The sequence below is a fragment of the Astyanax mexicanus genome, chromosome 17 (assembly GCF_023375975.1).
Source record: "Astyanax mexicanus isolate ESR-SI-001 chromosome 17, AstMex3_surface, whole genome shotgun sequence".
Taxonomy (NCBI): Eukaryota; Metazoa; Chordata; class Actinopteri; order Characiformes; family Acestrorhamphidae; genus Astyanax; species Astyanax mexicanus.
The window spans coordinates 43014303-43032723 of record NC_064424.1 but is presented as its reverse complement, the minus strand read 5'-3'; the positions used below and the strand labels follow the sequence as shown (position 1 = coordinate 43032723).

Sequence of the window (18421 nt, the reverse complement as noted above, 5' to 3'; positions counted from 1 at the left end):
ACTGAGGACTCAGGATGTAGAATAAACTGATTTAAATCTGTATTTACTGTAAATATATAAGGAAAATATATACTCAAATAATAGGACATAAGACAACTGCACTCCTCATAGTGTTTTACAGACCCAGCTAACTGAGAACTGCACAGGATTGTTTTTTGAGATGGTCAAATAAAGTCATCAGGCTGCAAAGTTGGCCCGGTGTTAAGCAGGTTTTTATAATGTGAGATTCAAAGTTTGAACGCTAGGTGTCAGAAACGGGCCAAAGAGTCTAAAAGCGGAGAGATAGCGCATTTCTAGCGCAGAAAAACGAGGTAAAGAGTCTAAAAGCGGAGAGAGTGCGCATTTCTAGCGCAGAAAAACGGGCAAAAGAGTCTAAAAGCGGAGAGGGTGCGCATTTCTAGCGCAGAAAAAGGGGCCAAAGATTGTAAAAGCGGAGAGGGTGCGCATTTCTAGCGCAGAAAAACGAGGTTAAGAGTCTAAAAGCGGAGAGAGTGCGCATTTCTAGCGCAGAAAAACGGGCCAAAGAGTCTAAAAGCGGAGAGGGTGCGCATTTCTAGCTCAGAAAAATGGCCAAAGAGTCTAAAAGCGGAGAGAGTGCGCATTTCTAGCGCAGAAAAACAGGCCAAAGAGTCTAAAAGTTGCCGTAATTAAGGAGTTTAATATTAAGAGACATCATGAAATTAAACATCAATTTGAAAAATCTTAGTTTACACAACACTGTCAAAGATAAAGATAGTAAGTCAAGTAAAATGGTGTGTAAATGAAATAATCAGGAAAAAAATATTATTTAAAGTGGTATATTTCATTATTTGTTTTATTACAGAGTGTGGCCCGTGACTTATGCACCTATGCACATTTATTTTTGAAATTATATTACACATAGATGTTAACCTGAAAAGATGGTGCACTATTATGATATAGCTAGGGCTTTCAACGTTAAAGTGCTAACACACAGGAATAATTTGGAATTAGTAACGAGTTACATACATTTTTTTAACGTGAATAAATTTAATTACGCTCCCAAGTTTCACCCCAACTTCCATCGCAATCTTTTCGTCCCCCATCTGTAATGCTCTGGAGCCGGTCTGCTCCATGCTGTTTATGTACTAAGTGCGGTATGTGCAGCATTTACTCCATTTACAACGTGGACATCTGCACACTTAGCGTAACAGTCTTTTAAAGGGACAGTGTGCACATAAATACTAAAAATACTGGCCACTACATATTTCTCCCAGGCCATTTAAATGGTCTGTTTGTATGTATTATTTACTATTTTGTAGATTAATATTGAGGATATAAAAACTATGAAGGAACACATATTTAATTAGGTTGTGGACCAAAAACACCCAACATAAAAACCACATCCAGGTATTTTGGGACAAGTTGGAGTTCAGAGTAAAGGGAAATTAATTAAGTAGAGCTCAGCACCTCTAGAACTTCTTTAATACAGTTGGAGAACCATTTCAGGTTCTACCTCATGAAGCCGACTGAGAGAATAACGCCAAGAGTGGGCAAAAGAATTAAGGCAAAAGGTTCTACTTTGAAAAATCTAAATATATATATATATATATATATATATATATATATATATATATATATATATATATATATATATATATATATATATATATATATACATATATATAATAAAATAAAGAAATAAACATTAAAACATTTTACTGGTACTACATATTGACATTTAAACAAACAATGTTCTTTCCAATATTATACAGGGCATCATTGAGTTGGTACATTTATGATGATATGATCTGTACATGCAGACCACCGTCTACTACTTCATGGTCAGAAACTCACTCACTGTGCATACTGAACAGCTCGAACGCTTCCTGTTTAATTATACTGGGTTAAAGCAGTGAGAGAATATATGGCTAATGGCAGATAGAGTGCAGGGCTGTCACAATTAATCAATGAATCAATTAAAGTTGAAAGTCGTTCTAAAATGACAGTGATTTAGATGTACCTACTTGCTGAATCAGCGAGCAGGACCGGCCAGTTTCCCTGATGATAATGCGCATTTTATATTTTACTCATATCCATTAGCGTAAAAAATACAGCCAGCAGAACACATTCAGCCATATACCGTAGAGTAAAATCTGTTTAAAAGATTCCTGCCAATAGTCATGGAATAACATCGCCATCATTGGTGTATTAACTGATCGTTACAATATATTATGTTATATTAATACCATTTTAAAGTTTTTCGTTTCTATGTTTTAAAATTCGTTAGATTATATTTTTGTCAACATTTTGGGTTTATTTTCATTTGTTCTTTTTCTAATAATAATAGGAATTACATTTTTTTTTTCTTTTGTACATTTTTTAAGGGGCCAGTAACAAAAGTATGTGCACTTTTCTGGAAAAACAAAAAAGTGGGCGTGGCATGTAAGGGGGCCGATGTTGGGTCATAAATGACGATGGACGATGATATCCCTATCACAACCCTATCTCCCTTCTCTCTACTCGCTCACTCATGCCATCTCCAACTGATAAAGTTGTCGGAAACAAGAGTCGTCTTCTCTTTAGAACAGAAATGTGCACTAGATATCAGATGTTGGTATCAGGGCCTCGTTAGCGAGTACGCGTACATTAGCATGGTAATCATTCATCCCTAATAATTATTGTGACCGGCAGCATGTGGTTAAAATGATCAGTGTAAACAGAAATCACACCCACATTGAATGCAGGAGTCCCTAGAGACATATCTCACAGCTCATTGCAGTATGCTTTAGCTTCCATGAGACATGACAAAAGTCATGGGACACAATGCTTGTACCAGTCACATGATTTCTTGATTACTGATTACAGTGCCATCTCTACTACACTTCACTACAAACTTAATAAAGAAACGTAAAATTTGTACCTTTTTGATGGTTTTAGTCTGGACTAAGGCAAGCTCGCGGTTCTCGTCAGCGACGTACAGGGACAGTTTGACGTAGGGATCACTGAGAAAGGAGAAAGCAAGAGAAAAAGAGAAAAAAAATTGCATAAATACACAGTGCAGATGACTCAGCTTCACTGTCCAAATTACAACAGAATGATTTCAGAGCATTGTTCTCACCCCCTCTCTCAACAGCCTTCACTCTCGCCCCAGCACAGCTAAACATCATTAATCTCACTTATAATAACCAATTACACTCTCCACGGTCATGCCTGAGTGTATCATTAAGGCTCACACATATGCTCCACACACACACACACAAAATTATCCAAGTCTTAAAGCAACACATTGTAAATTACTGCATGTTAACTACAAGCTAACACAGACACACACACACACACCCACATAACACACACAATAGCTAAGCATCAATATCAGGATTGTGCTTTTCAATTTGTATACTTGTTTTGAGGGGGAAAAAAAGAGCCAGATATACATTTATAGAAGGAATTGCGGGTTTAGTTGCTTATAATTATTTTTAAATTATACTCCATGCAATACAAACAGTTTTAAAACGTGCTTCATTTGCTCAATTCAGATAAATAAGTGGAAATTATCAATATACTGATGTACCATATATATCGGTATTATGTTCTGCACCACCGCTTCAATTCTTAAAAACACAGTACTGATTTTACTGAATTATAATAAATAGTAAGGGTGCAAAATATGGATAATTAATGTTATCTGTGATAACCAGAGACTGTATATAGCTGGACAGAGCATCGTCTCTTAAAAGTGAAGCCACCACAGGTCGGTCGCCCCCTGCTGTTCGGCTGTAGAAAGCTGTGTAACTCCACCCATTCCCATAGGTTTCAATGGCAAAACAGACAACATTCAATCACGTTTTTTTCTAATATACTGTAATTCTACCTCCATTATTAAAATGCAGCAGCTAGTGTAACCTCTGCTTATATTGTTAAATTTGTATATCCCCACAGAATTCGGTTTTTAAAACGTTATTCGGCTCTATTCAAAAAAGGTGTGGTTATGGTAAAATGGCTGCTTATGGGCGGGACCAATAACAGACCGTCAGCTCCGCTCCGCCCCGCTCTGCAGTCTGTGACCGCGAGGCAGCCCTCAGGGGCGGGGTTATTTAAATGAGTAGGTTGCTCTCCACAGTCTTTCTCCCTCCTCTGGTCTCTACTGCGCAGAATCAGGTGGCAGGATCGCCAACATGGCGGAAGATTTTGGCTTCATTTTCATTGAATGAATGGGAACGGAGACACGGCGTCCATCTTTTTTACAGTCTCTGGCGATAACATTGTTGTATAACACCTGATTAATTAAGAATGCTGGAATTAAGAATGCATGATAAGTTGGATAGAGGAAACGTTTTTAACTTTATTGTAAACATCTCAGTATGATTGTAAGGATTGCCACACAGGCAACAGGATCTACTAACTGAATGAGTTGAAGGTGTGGAGTAAATACTTCAATCCCAAGATTCCATCTGTGATTTCCACATTTCCGTAATCATAGCACCCTACATCTCAACTAACGAGGCTGAACAGTTGAGCTTCACGACAGAAAAAGGAGGAAAAAAGGAGGAAGCCTCTCATATCCAGCATGTATTACTCAGCTTTTTCATGTGAACTGCATTTCAGAGAGAAATTCCCAACAATGAGGTCATATCTGAGGCCTGGTCCGGAAGAGTGTGGGACAATAGCAGGAAGCAGTTAAAGAGCAGAGGGATAATTCACACAGCCCTGCGTGAAAAGGCTGATGAAACAGAGGATCAGGAGTCATTAGGAAGCATTAACAGTCTCTAATGACACGCCTTAAGTATACAGTCAACAGACACAGTACTCCCCCAAGCAGACCAGTCACGATAATGTGTTATTCATTTCCTTATTGTACAATATATGAAAATAAACTAATAAATAATGAAATAAATAAATAAATTGAGCTGATCTCAGTATTGTCAAATACCTTCTTCTTGGCAAAGAGATGTCATAACTGTCAATGTGCAAATATATGAACTCCACTAAAAAAAAAAAGTAGTTGTAAAATGTATTATTTTTTCCATTTAGTAGAGTAAAGAAGAAATATGTTTTTATCCATTTTTCCAATGTTCATTGCCCCTCACATTAGGAATTGAATTTTTTTTTTTCCAGTTTTCTGATTTTTCCATTTTTGCTTATTCTAACAAATATCTAATGGTTTCATCCAATCCATGTCTTTTACAAGATGAAAAAAACTAAAATTTGAAATGAAAATGAGAAAAATTTAATGAAAAATGGCTGAAAGCATAATTAAGATTTTACAGACAATTCTCTATTTTCAAATTCAGGGTCTTTTTGCATTTCACTCAGAACACCCTCAATTCCCCTGCCTCGCTCAGTTACAGGCTGGAGTTGCTGAGGCATCATTAGCTAATGAGCTAAATTCTGGTAATCACTCACAGAAAATCTCTGCAGGTGCTTGATTAAATTGGTTAAACTCACACAACTGTTCCTACACTCAATTATCATATTAGATATTATTATAAAGTCACAGGATCAGTAATGGCACATTAGAGTTACTGAAATATGAATTGCTAAGTGGATTGTCAAGATAATATCAGACACGATACCGATACTGGAATGAAATGGTCCCACACCTACATACAGGTTATATTTGTACACATGTGAAGGTTCTAAAAAGCCAGAAATACCATATTAACAAAAAAGTAGTCCCTGACCACTGAGCTAGAACCCAAGTACCTTTATCTTGTTTCACAAAATCAGATTGAAGTAATCAAAATGGGATTATTTGCGTACCTGGCACACTTAACAATCAGTTAAGGTGATCTAAATCTCACAGATATACTATAATCATTGAGCAACAGTGCAAATTTACACTAACATACTTACACTAACTTGCTTACAGAAGCCCATTCCAAACGCTACAGTTAAGAAGACGTTTCCTGTCATTATCAACAAGAACAGCTCTCTGCCATGACGGCTGCTTTGGCAGTTTCTCTAATTACTAATCCAACAGTCAGGCGCAGCGTGCTAACGCTGACTCAGAGCAGCATCGCTTATACACTGCACCGTCATTATCACCATCAGCTCAGGTTCCTACACTAAGCACTATTGCTGTGCACCGTATGCTGGACATGCACTATATAACTACTGCACAAATAGTCCTATGGTATTTACACATGTTCAATATGTCTAAATGTGTGTGGGAACCCCCACTAATGAATGCATTCAGCTACATTGAGTTGCACCCATTGCTGACACAGATGTGCACAGACAGCTGAAATACACAGCTTGTATAATTCCTGTAGAGCTTTGGGCTGTAACATAACATGTTTCGACCCATCACAAAGAAGGTCATGTCCACGAAAACATGGATACTTAACAACACTAGACAGTTTGCATACAATAGTGCACCAAAATAAGAAGCTAGAGTAAAATACAGAAGTGTGTTAATTGCGATGCAGGCATGGATTATGCTGTGCTTTTACAAAGATGATTAATATAATTATTTTTATAATTTTATTATTATTATTATTATTATTATTATTATTATTATTATTATTATTATTAGTAGTAGTAGTAGTAGTAGTAGTATTATTAGTATTTATTTGGGGTTTTTTTGTGAGTGTGTATTTTTATTTTTATTCATTATCTCATTTAATTTTGCTCTATTGTGAGTTTGTATGACTAGGGTGGACAAAAATGTTTGGGGGGGGGAATGGGGAAAAAAAAATTTGAGCATTGAAAGTGTTGTTTTTAACTGCCAAGCAATCGTAAATGCTTTTAATTTTGCTCTAAAATATAATAAAAAAAATAATATTATGACAATTGTTTTACTTTTTGGTCTAATTAATTAATTTATTAATAAATCAATCGACCAAACAGAAAAGAGATCAAGATGTTCCCTGGTGGGATGTATAAAGACAGCTGTCCCTGTACAGTCGAGCATGGTGGTGGTAGCATCATGGTAGCTTGTGACTCAGTTTAACTAGAAATGTGGAGAGGACCGAAATTAACTGAACTGATCAGGGGTGGAGTGATCAAAAGAAAGAAGTATTAATTAAAAATTATTAATTGTGTAGACCCCTTAGGACTACTTTTTACTGATGGAATATATGTGGTCCATGTCCTTTTAGTAAAAGCCCATAATACTATTTTTAGATCACCTACAGTCATTTTGCATAATTTGTGCACCCTTTGTTCATTTTTAAATCTATTAAATAAATAACTAAATATATTATATAAAAGAGTGCATTTATGGCAAAAAAGACATGAAATCTTAACTTTTTTTTAATATCTAGAAAAGGGTTTTTAATTTGGCTGTATTAAAAGAATTACATATGTAGGAATGTCCACAACATTTCAGATTCTGATAATCTAATTGTAGTGTGTAAGTGGTTTACATGTGGTTATTTTAGATTTTTTGTAAACCTGTCTTAAAATGTAAGGGATACTGAACCTTCGTTGGGCTGGTGGGACGGCTTATTTTTAAATCTAAAACTTGACAGCTATGGGTATTTGGACATTGGCTATTTGGTTATGTGTTAGTCAAGGGTTAAAACTAGCATCACCTAGTTTAGGGTTAAACCCCCCGCCCCATTGAACCATCTTTTTGACCCCTCCCCTTAACCAGAAAGGAATAAATGAAAAGTAACTATATTCTCTGGTATTACATTATACCCCATTCAGGACTTCTGGGATGTAATTTAAAGGAACAGGAGGTTAAAAAAAAAAAACAGCATCAATGCACTGCAACAGTAGTGAAGCAGCATGGAGAATCTCCAGTCCTCCCAGGCCTAAGGGAGAACTACTGTAATATTCTTTATTGGCCATATCTGTCTATTTCAATCAACCAGAAGCTGACTCTGCCCTTATCCAGCAGTTTCAAACTGAAAATAGAAACAGATATCCTTTAAAGTTTCTTCTCATATGAAACACTGATGCGTCACACACTTGTTAAAAAAAAAAAAAAAAAAAAAAAAAAAAGAAGGGTTTGAGTCAAACAAGCAAACAAAAAAGTTTGGTTTGTTCCTAAAGATGGCAGGCCGGGGTCAGGGGTCAGAGGAAATGCTGATTTAACTGAATTCCAGCTTGCGCATTCCCTCCATGAGGGCCCAGTGTTTTCCTATGAGCAAAAAAAATCCCACAGGCATCACAGTGTCATACTGAGACACTCTCAGTCTCAGTCTCAGTGTCTCTTAAAAGTTACAGAACCAGGATATTACTTTATTGCTTTATGCTGTTGATGTTAAAATGGATCAATATTGGTAAATATCAACATATAACTACTTAAAAACACATGCATCCATCAAGGTGAGCATCTAATCCAGACTATCACGCACAAATTTTACATTGAAATTCTCATATTTCAACATTCAGCAGCCCAGCATCAATTTTCAAGCCCTGACATTTAGCAGCCTAGCTTTCCTTAGCCCAAACTTTCCAGTCCAGATTTTACAACCAGTGGTATTCTGCAGCCCAACTTTCACTAGCACTAATATTCTGCAGCCCAGATTACACCAGTGCCAACATTCATCAGCCCAAATTTCACCATCTATTCCATCTTCCAATAGCACTAATAGTCAGTAGCCTAGCTTTCACTAGCACTAACATTCAGCAGCCCAGGTTTCCGTAGCACTAACATTCAGCAGCACAGCACTAATATTCTGCCCAGCTTTTATCAGTGCTAACCTTCAGCAGACCAGATTTCAGTAAAACTTATATTCAGCAGCCCAATTTTCACTAGCAACAACATTTAGCATCTTTCACTAGCACTAACTTTCAGCAGCCCAGCATTTACTAGCACTAACATTTAGCAGCCCAGCTTTTACTAGCCCAAACTTTCAGCAGCCCAGCTTTTACTAGCACTAACATTCAGCAGCACAGCTTTTACTAGCACTAATATTCAGCAGCACAATTTTCACTAGCAACAACATTTAGCATCTTTCACTAGCACTAACTTTCAGTAGCCCAACCTTTTAGTAGCACTAACATTCAGCAGCACAGCTTTTACTAGCACTAACATTCAGCAGCCCAGCTTTTAATTGCACTAACATTCAGCAGCCCAGCTTTTACCAGCACTAACATTCAGCAGCACAGCTTTTACTAGCACTAACATTCAGCAGCCCAGCTTTTAATTGCACTAACATTCAGCAGCCCAGCTTTTACCAGCATTAACATTCAGCAGCCCAGCATTTACTATCACTAACATTCAGCAGTACAGCTTTTACTAGCACTAACATTCAGCAGCCCAGCATTTACTAGACTTCACATTTAGCAGCCCAGCTTTTACCAGCACTAACATTCAGCAGCCCAGCTTTCACTAGCCCAGATTTCACAAGCACTAATTTTCAGCAGAGCTAGACAACCAATATGACTAGGGCCGGTTTGTAAAAGTTCTCACGCACTCTCACACTTTCTCGGTGCAACGGAGGACAGTAGCTAAAGAGCCTCAGTGAATAATTACAATCTTCATCCACCCCTCTGCTGGTAATTGGCTGTTTACAAAAGGCCTGAGATCTTTTGATTAAGCCAATCCAACCTAATGGACTACTGAGAGCCTGCAGTGCTGTTATTCTCTTTCTCCTCCTCCTTTTCTTTCATTCTCTCCTTCCTCTTTCTCTTCCCTCTCTCTCTCTCTCTCTGGGTCTCAGCAGGGGAGTCTCTCCAGCACTGTTACATAATCAGAAGACAAGAGAAAAGCAAAACACTGATGACTGATGCGCTCATCGTTTTCTAAACAAAACAACAACCAAAACCCCATCCTCCGATTTCAGTCTGACCCTGTAAATATAGACCTCTCGCTCTGGCATTTCCCAGACTTCCCCTTTGCTCACGCAGAGGACAGGAAATACGGCGTGCAGACTAGGGGTTTACGATATGAACTAAAAATGTGATGTGTGATAACGCTGTTGGATTTCCTGATATTGATGTGAAACAATAAATAAATGAATATAAATTAGTTCCTCAAAAGTTTTTTTGGCACTTGACACTTCCTCCCTCACGCTTCTATGCTCATTTTCCTTGTTCTACTTCACTTTTCTTTGCTCTGCCTCGCTTTTCCTTATCTTTTCTTGCTCTACGTTGCTCCGCCTTATTCCTCACTGCTTTTCCTTGTTCTTCCTTCCTCATTCTACCTTGCTCTGCCTCCTGTTTACCTGCCTCTACCTTGTTCTTCCTTGCGCTACATCACTGCTCTTCCTTCCTCATTCTTACTTGCTTTGCCTCGTTCTGCCTCCAGTTTACCTCTTTACCTCAGTCTTCCTTGCTCTACTTTGCTCTTCCACGTTCATTTTCCTTGTTCTGCCTCGTCCTTCCTCGCTCTGCCTTCTGTTTACCTTACTCTACCTCATTCTTCCTTGCGCTACATTGTTCTGCCTTGTTCTTCGCTCTCTTCATTGTTCTTCCTTCCTCACTCTACCTTGCTCATTCTACTTCCTTGCTCTTGCTGCTTTTTTGCACCTCATTCTTCTCACTCTGCCTTTAGTTTACCTTACTCTGCCTCATTTTTACTTGATCTACATTGCTATGCTTTATTCTTTGCTCTTGCAAGCTCCTTTTTCTTTGTTCTACTTAATTATTCCTTGCCCCGCCTTGTTGTTCCTCACGCTGCCTCGTTCTTCCTCAAGCAGGCTTGTTCTTCCTCACTCTTCCATGCTGTAAAGTGCTCTGCAGCTTGAAGATTGTTATAGTTCATGATATTACAGTTCTTACAATCATATTATGATGATTAAAAATACTTTCCTGTCATAAAGACCATGTCACACAATACCATGAAGACAATATAGAGATAATAGTGGTTTTCTGTAAAAAAAAAAAAACTAAATTATTCGGTATGTTTGTTTTGATATTTACTGTCAAGCTTTAAGGGTATTTTTTGTGGAATTATTGTTATGTGTAGTTTATATGCATTCAATAAATCTGCATTTTATTGTTATGGTAAAGTTTTTTTGTTACATTATTTTGTCAATCAAAATCAATTTTCATTGTTTTGAAAAAAAAAAACATTCATTGTTTTTACATATTGCCAAGAATCCCATTAATGCAAAAAAAAAAAAAAAAAAAAAAACTTGAAACTGTATATTATTTTAGTTAGGAGTACATGAGGAGGAAAAGAATAGAAAAGAAAAACGAGCTGAACTCAGGATCTCAACAATACCACTGTCCTCATCTGCCCTCTACTGTGCACACACACTCACGCTTGCTTGTGCACAGGCACACAATGATTTCACAATCACTTTAATGATTACTGCAAATGACTGAGCACAAACTCACTCACACACACAGCTCGCTGGGCTCATTAGCTAATTATCAAACTCTAAACGAGCTGAATCAGGCGGGTGAATCAGAGCAGAGAGAAAACTGTAAACTGTGCCCTGATCTGAGCTTTAATATTAACCCAACCAACAACTCAACTACTGCCTGAACCACATCCAACACAAAGTACAGAACATTCAATACTTTAGAAAATTCAGTACTGTCAATAACTTCACCTTGTTCCACTTTAACGACACTTTTAATTACTGATCAATTTACCAATGCACACCTTTATTGGCCAACAAAGAAACTGTACCAGTCAAAATGTTAGAGATAACTTCTCATACAATGTTTTTATTTATTCATCAGCTTATTAACAGAGTGGAACAGAGCCCCTTCAGAGTGTAAGGGATTGTGAGAAAGATGGGAAACCACTAAAATGTGCAGGGCAGAGGGTCTTCAGGAACAGGACTGATCATTTAAAAAAAAGAAAGAAAATTTTAATTCTCTCCCATAATGGTGTAGTAACTTTTTCTATACTGCAATACATCTAATTAAACTGTGTAATTAAATGTACATGTTAGCAGTTGAACAGTTCAACATTATTATATGAATTATAAGAAAATTGGTATTTCTTACTCCTGGGCTCCTCCTAAAGTCAGTAGGTAGACGCTCCTCTAAATTGTACACTTTTTAAATGCGTTTCTGGACAAGCAGACAGATAAAGAACCATCACTAAAGGTAAAAAGAAACATGTGGACTGACACAGTAGAGTAACATTACAGAATTTTACTATTTACTAATATAACTGAGGTTTTGCAAAGTTACACAGTTTTCACAAGTGTTGTCCTGCTCCCTATAACAAAGTTACATAGTGCCGTTAGCAGCATGCTGAGCCAGGAGAGGCAAGGATAGCGATGATTTTCTCCTTGTTACAAGTGAACGAATTGTCACAATGATTTTCAATGAAGTTCAATGCTTTTTCAATACTACAACTTCATAAACAACTGTTTACTACCGTAAATATATTACTAATAACTAATCACTGCAAAACCTATGCATTTCCAGTGTAAAATACTTAATACAAATAATTATCATCCTCTATATGAGAGCTGTTTTAAAGTATTTTAATATATACTTTATCTTCAGACAAAAGAAACAACTTTTTTTGGCCAAAGTACTGTTTTAGTATCGAGAATAATGATATTATACTAAGTATAAGTATAAGTAAAAGTAAAAGTATAAGTAAAAATTGGTCACCAGAAATTGTTTTATTCTAAGCAGTGTAAAAAGCCAGCAGCCAGTGGTGGGACACCCTAATGAGTCAATATTCTCATTAGCTTCGGCTATCGGTCTTGTTCATCAGATGTGTAATCGCTCTGAAAGGAAGAGTGGGATCTAAACATGATCTGCCCATTTCCCCTCCTCTGAGACCACTCTGATTACACTAACAAAAGCTGCACTCAGGCCTACATCTCCAGGAGCTCGGACTGAAACCAGCCAAAATTCAATTTCATGCTGTGCACCATCAAATAATGGACCTAAAGCAGATTTCTCCTGGTTCTGCAAAATGCTCTGGTGTGAGAATTGGCCGGAACAATTCCTGAGCCACCAAAAAGTCCTTTTGGAGCGTGAGTAACAGTAAGGGGATTGGCCAGGCAGGAAACAGCTCTGCAGATCTGCTGTAAGATTTACTATGGCATCACTGTATTGCATCATCCACCCAGCTCTGGGTAGCTCTTCTATCAGAGGAGATATCCCTTAATATCTTATTACAGTTTAATACCATTTAGTTGTATCTATTCAGTGGTTTCTCTCAGGTGAGATATAAACTTGGGGTTTAGTGAAACAAGATAACGAGTACAAACTAATAGAATAGCCAACCTCTGTTCACCCCCAGCATTCTGAAATACAATGCTTTGAATTAATGTTCCCAACCACTGCCGGTTCAAGGGGCGGTACCAAAGGGGCATTGGTCCCTGCTGAAACCTAATTGGCCCCTGAGGTGCCCCTGTCCTGTTCCTCATCTGTCCTTTGCCCAGAGTGATGATGAGATTATAGAAAGATGTAATTCCATGCCCAAACACTAGTGGCACTAATGAGCCAAATAGGTATATCAAGCATAATTAAAGCTCATGTAGAAGAGAACTGACAGTATTTGTAAAAAAGTAAAAAGGTTTTAAAAACGGATAAAATGCTGCATTTATATACATATAGAAGCAGAAAATTAAACAGCAGCAAACAAGGGATTCCAGAAGCACAAAAATCCACAAAAACTCAAAAATGAAAGCAAGGACTTCATAGGCAAATAAAAAAATATATATTTTTATGCATATATTAAATACCTGCAAAGAATAATAAAGTATCCAAGCATATTTTAAATATATTTAATATTTTCTTTTACAAATTTGAAAAGTTGGAAATGAAACCTTGTGTGTAAAAGTAAAAAAAACAAACAAAAAAAAAAAACACACACAATTGGTAACCACTATATTACCATAGTTGAATGTGTAGTTTTATTATTTTAAAATAATTCACTACTAGTTTGTCTCAGTCGCTAGTTTGTAAGCTAACATTCCCATTCCACCTTAAATGGCTTAACAGGTGGCCAAAGCTGCAAATTTTAAGGTGAAACAGAAAAATAAAGGGTTTGAAGGGTTTAAAGGGTTGTCCCAATTCTTAGTGGGAGGATTTTATGCCCCTCCCCCTTGTAACTCTGTTACACTCGAAAACAAGGGGAAGGGGTACAAAAGAGAAATGAGATTGGGCCTTGGTCATGAGTCCTGTTTCCCTGTACCTTCCTGTATTCCCGTAACTAGCAGGGTCTGGAGGTGAAAAACTGATCTGGAATTGACCTGTTTTTATATATAAGTCTCATATCAAAGTCACGCTAGATTTTCCTTTTATGGTTGGGGTACTGTGCATAACTTGCCCCTTTCATGTACCAAACACTTATTACTCAAAGTAATACAAAGCAAACACTGTTTGACATTCTCAGAAAAGTCATTTGAGATATCTACAGTCACAATCTGCCACTTTGTTGTTATGTTGCTCTCATAACCTTGTGCCTGATTAGAGGTGGAATCATTTGTACCCCAGGTCAACTCTAATGGATTGTAGAGTTTTTTTTCTTTTGTCCAATAGACAAGTGGAAGGATGTTAGAATCCTTGATTTCTGTATTTGGAAGCACCATCTCAGTTACAGGCCTCTAGAAGCCCAGGCTACACCAACAGGCAAAGTCTATCTTCTTTTACCCCCAACCCATCCAATCTAATTTAACAAATCCGTGTTCAAGGCCTTTACAAACTGAAGCAGGCATGTTACATCAGGAGAAAACTCAGAACTGTGCCATGGAGCACTCCTCAGGGACTGGAGCAGACAAACACTGTCCCACTTTATTTACAGACGGGGTTAGACACAGATTCAAAACCTTCTAAATCAGCTGCACAACACAGGACTCATATCAGCCATATTCACTGTGAACACCACAATTAATAGAATTGAACAGAAAGATAGTTAACGTATAATAGAAATTAAACATGCACTGGAATCTAAATCCTCCTTTGGGTGCTGGAGAATTCTCAGCACTGCAGTGACTGCACTGTTATGGTCGTGTAGGATGTGTGTGTGTGAATTGTGCTGGTACAAGAGAATCAGATACAGCAGTGCTGCTGAAGTTTTTAAAACACTGTTTACCAGGGGTGTGACGAGATCTCTATATTTCTCGTCAGGTTTAAACCTGTCTCGCGGGGCAAAAAAACAGTTAAGTGTGGACTTTAAGAGGGATCTGGCAACCCAGTAGCGATAGCAATAGAATATGATGGCTGAGCAGCGAGAGCAGCTCTCAGCAGATGAGGAAAATTCGAGCATTTGTATAGAAGATGCTTCTGCTACTTTTAAGTTGTATGTCTGGCTGCATTTTGTCAAATAAAACTCTAGTTTTCAAGCCATTTTTCATTTCTGACGTTTTCTTTAAAATTTTATTTTTTAAATCTTGTCTCGTCCTTGTGATCCCAGTATTGTCCCTCGTCTCGTCTCAATATACTAGTGTCTTGTCACACCCCTACCAGGTTCACACTACAGTATTTTACCTCAGTTTACCTAGTAGATAAATCAGGGATCAAATCGGTGCTCATGCAGTCGTGCAGTGCGTACAAAATGTGCTTTTGGAGAGCAGCCAGGTGAGTCTGTAATTTTCCATGGTGAAAATTGTGTAATTTGTGACCCTAAGTCGCCGATCGGTCATCTAATATGAAAGTCACAACAGCTGAAGGACTCAGGATTATAGCACAACCAGCACAATGACCTCACGACTCAAAGTTGTGTAGTTTGAACCAGGCATAACACACAACCACCTGTGTCTGGTGGTGTCATCTGTCAACCAAAATTATGTTTAGCCTTTTGTGTCAGTTAATGACCATGCCATTCTGAGCTAAACTCTACTTATCAGTTAGTAAAGACACATTTCAATGTTTTCTTTTGTCCTTATAGAATTTCACATTTATTGAGCCATTCTTGTGACAGTCACACCATAGGACAACTTTGAGATTTGGCTCAAAATGTAAACAACACACAGTAAAACTGCCTGTGATTGGTTCTAATCACCAATAGCAATGTTCTAAGACCTGTCCCAACCCCCTGTCATAACTGTGAACTGTCTTAACCACAACCATGTTTGTTCTAGGACCTCATCCTCACTGTGATTTTCAAGGCATCAAGAAAACAAGCCTACGACCTAATTACGTTCATATATTCATATATTATATAATTATTAAAACAATGAGGTTAACCTGGACCAGAACAAAAACACAAAAGAAAATCAACAACAACAGCTTTTAGCCAACGGCAAACACAAGCACAGGCCCACTTGAGTTGAAGTGTAACCATCAGATCCAGCCTCTGCGACAGGTTTGTTAATTGTTAAGCTTTTGTTTTTTGTAGAAAGGCTTTTCTGCAAGTTTCTTCTAATACCAAACCCGACCCTCTCCTCACACTCAAACACAAAAAGGCACATTAATAAGAGAGAAGGTAATCAATTACCACTCCTACGTTATCAACAGCTGTGATGTTTTGGTTGCAAACGTTCCAACGAGGTTAAAGGGCAAAGTACTAGAATGGTGTCCAAAGTCAACAGGCCAGATTGTGAAAGACTGCAGTGAGCTCAAATCAGGGTTAATTACTAAGCGCAGAACATTGTAAATCCCAGTGAGGCCCAACAGCAACATTTTTGAAGTTTGGCATTAGAAAATCAAGGCTTTGACCAAACGGGCCTCCCTCAGGGAAGGTATTTAACATGCAAGTTATTTCACTACATTTTAACAAATTACACAACCTGTGAGGCTAAAAACCAACTGACCGATGAACAGAGAGAACAGTGCTGGATCAGTGCTGCACATTCAACACTTTACTCGTACTGGACCATTTACAGAGGGATTCAAGCTACCCTTGGTGGATATGTCGATTACGTGCTATGTATCTATGCTACTATAGCTATACATAGCGAACCTGTATTTATCTTGATATCTGTTTTATGTTATTCTATTTTTATTCTATATATTTTTAAATCTTATATTATCTTATTTTAACAGTAGCTGGCCATTAGATGCCGGAGCCCCGAGAGAGCACAATTGGCCTTGCTCTCTCTGGGTGGGTAGAAGGCGCTCTCTCCTCTCATTACTTCTAGGGTGATGTCGATCAGCACAAGGCGTCTGTGAGCTGCTGTATTAGAACCAAGTCGCTGCACTTTTCTTAGAGCACGCTGTGATGCTACTCGGTAATGCTGCATTTTTCTCCTGAAAACTGTTTATTTCGATGGGTAAAGCTCTTACGTTTATTTACAGTAAGCTTAGAAATCCACATTTTTTTTACATGGCCAAAAATAGAGGCCACCACGCTACATCATCCAGCATGCATTTCCATTGTTGAAATAAAATGCTGTACAATGTTCACACAGTCATTCTGACAATACTGACAGGAAGTGTAGGGACTGATATAGCTTCTATTGTTCTTCTAAAGGCATCAGACTGTTTTCCACTCATCTGGTTTCAGCAGAATTCTGTCTAGACGTCACGACATCTCCAGCTGAAACTTCCCCTGACCTGCAGCAGAATAACCGCTGCACATTAGGAAGCCGGCAGTTTCACAGTCTGCCCAAAGGCCAGCATGTGTCTGCTGAGGCGCTACTGGAAGTGAACCCTCCGGTTCTCTCGGACCCAGCGACCTTGAGCCAACAGCTTCTAATATTAAGTGAAGTGGACAGGATTAAAAGCTGGTTTCATGCTCCAGATATTCAGACTTTTAATCTGATCCAATATTTATGGCCTACCAGAATCAGTCAAGTGTGTATGCACACATTTTACCAGTATGCTACAGACTGGATAAAGACCGCAGTGATATGCAAATCCGCAGTTAAGAATTATTTGTCATTATGCCTTAATTGAAAGTTAATTTAATTGATTTAGGGTTTTTTTGCACCACTATTTTGCACTACTTGTATTTGGTATTGTTTTTTTTTTCCATTTCATTCAAGTAAAAGATGCCTGAGAAAATTAGATGGAGTAAGAAAAGCCTAAATACTGAACAGTATAGCATACAGCCAACACAGAGTTAGCAGCTCATAATATAATGCTTGTTCTTACAGCCTACAACGTAGAGAACAGGCAGTTAATCATAACATATGATCTACAAGTTTATCTAAGGAAGTCTTGTGGTGTCAGAAACTAAGGGGACATATCCAGTATTTAAATAGATGGTACCAATATCCAATAAAAAAAATATATATATGGTTAATGGGAATCAACTTAAGTTATTATTAAGTTCACTCAAAGATCTCCATTTGAATGTTGAATGTGGCCACAAATATTCAAGTAAATATAGTTGAGTTTGATTTGGAAGTGTTTTGTCATATTGCCAAATAATAACACAAAAAATCCCCCTAAATAGTGTAATACTATTTTAGAGCCATATTGCCCACCCCTGATGGTTAGAGTTTTTAATATTTGTGCATATAAGTGGTTGCTGTGGTAGCCCAAGTGGTTGATTGGGTGTTGCTAGAGTACTTATATCATTCTATCTGGAACAGGATGTACACTTTTTTTTTTTTTACCCAGGTAATTCCTATAAAAATATGATAAGCTGCATGCAAGTCTGAGCCATTCAGTCAGATGAGCAATTAGGGTTTATTAAAACAAAAAAAAAAAAATACAAAACTGCAGGAGAAATTAGCAGACAGAAAAAACA

The 18421-nt window shown here is 37.7% G+C and overlaps 1 protein-coding gene across 3 annotated transcripts in view; it reads right to left on the bottom strand.

Moving 5' to 3' along the window:
* Positions 1-18421, bottom strand: part of nedd4l (NEDD4 like E3 ubiquitin protein ligase) — a 128265-nt gene that overhangs the window by 84696 nt on the left and 25148 nt on the right. For all 3 annotated transcript variants that reach the window (XM_049466060.1, XM_049466061.1, XM_022676541.2), the window contains exon 3: positions 2882-2963. In XM_049466060.1, the coding sequence (XP_049322017.1) occupies positions 2882-2963 (82 nt within the window). The remainder of the gene's footprint in view (positions 1-2881; positions 2964-18421) is intronic.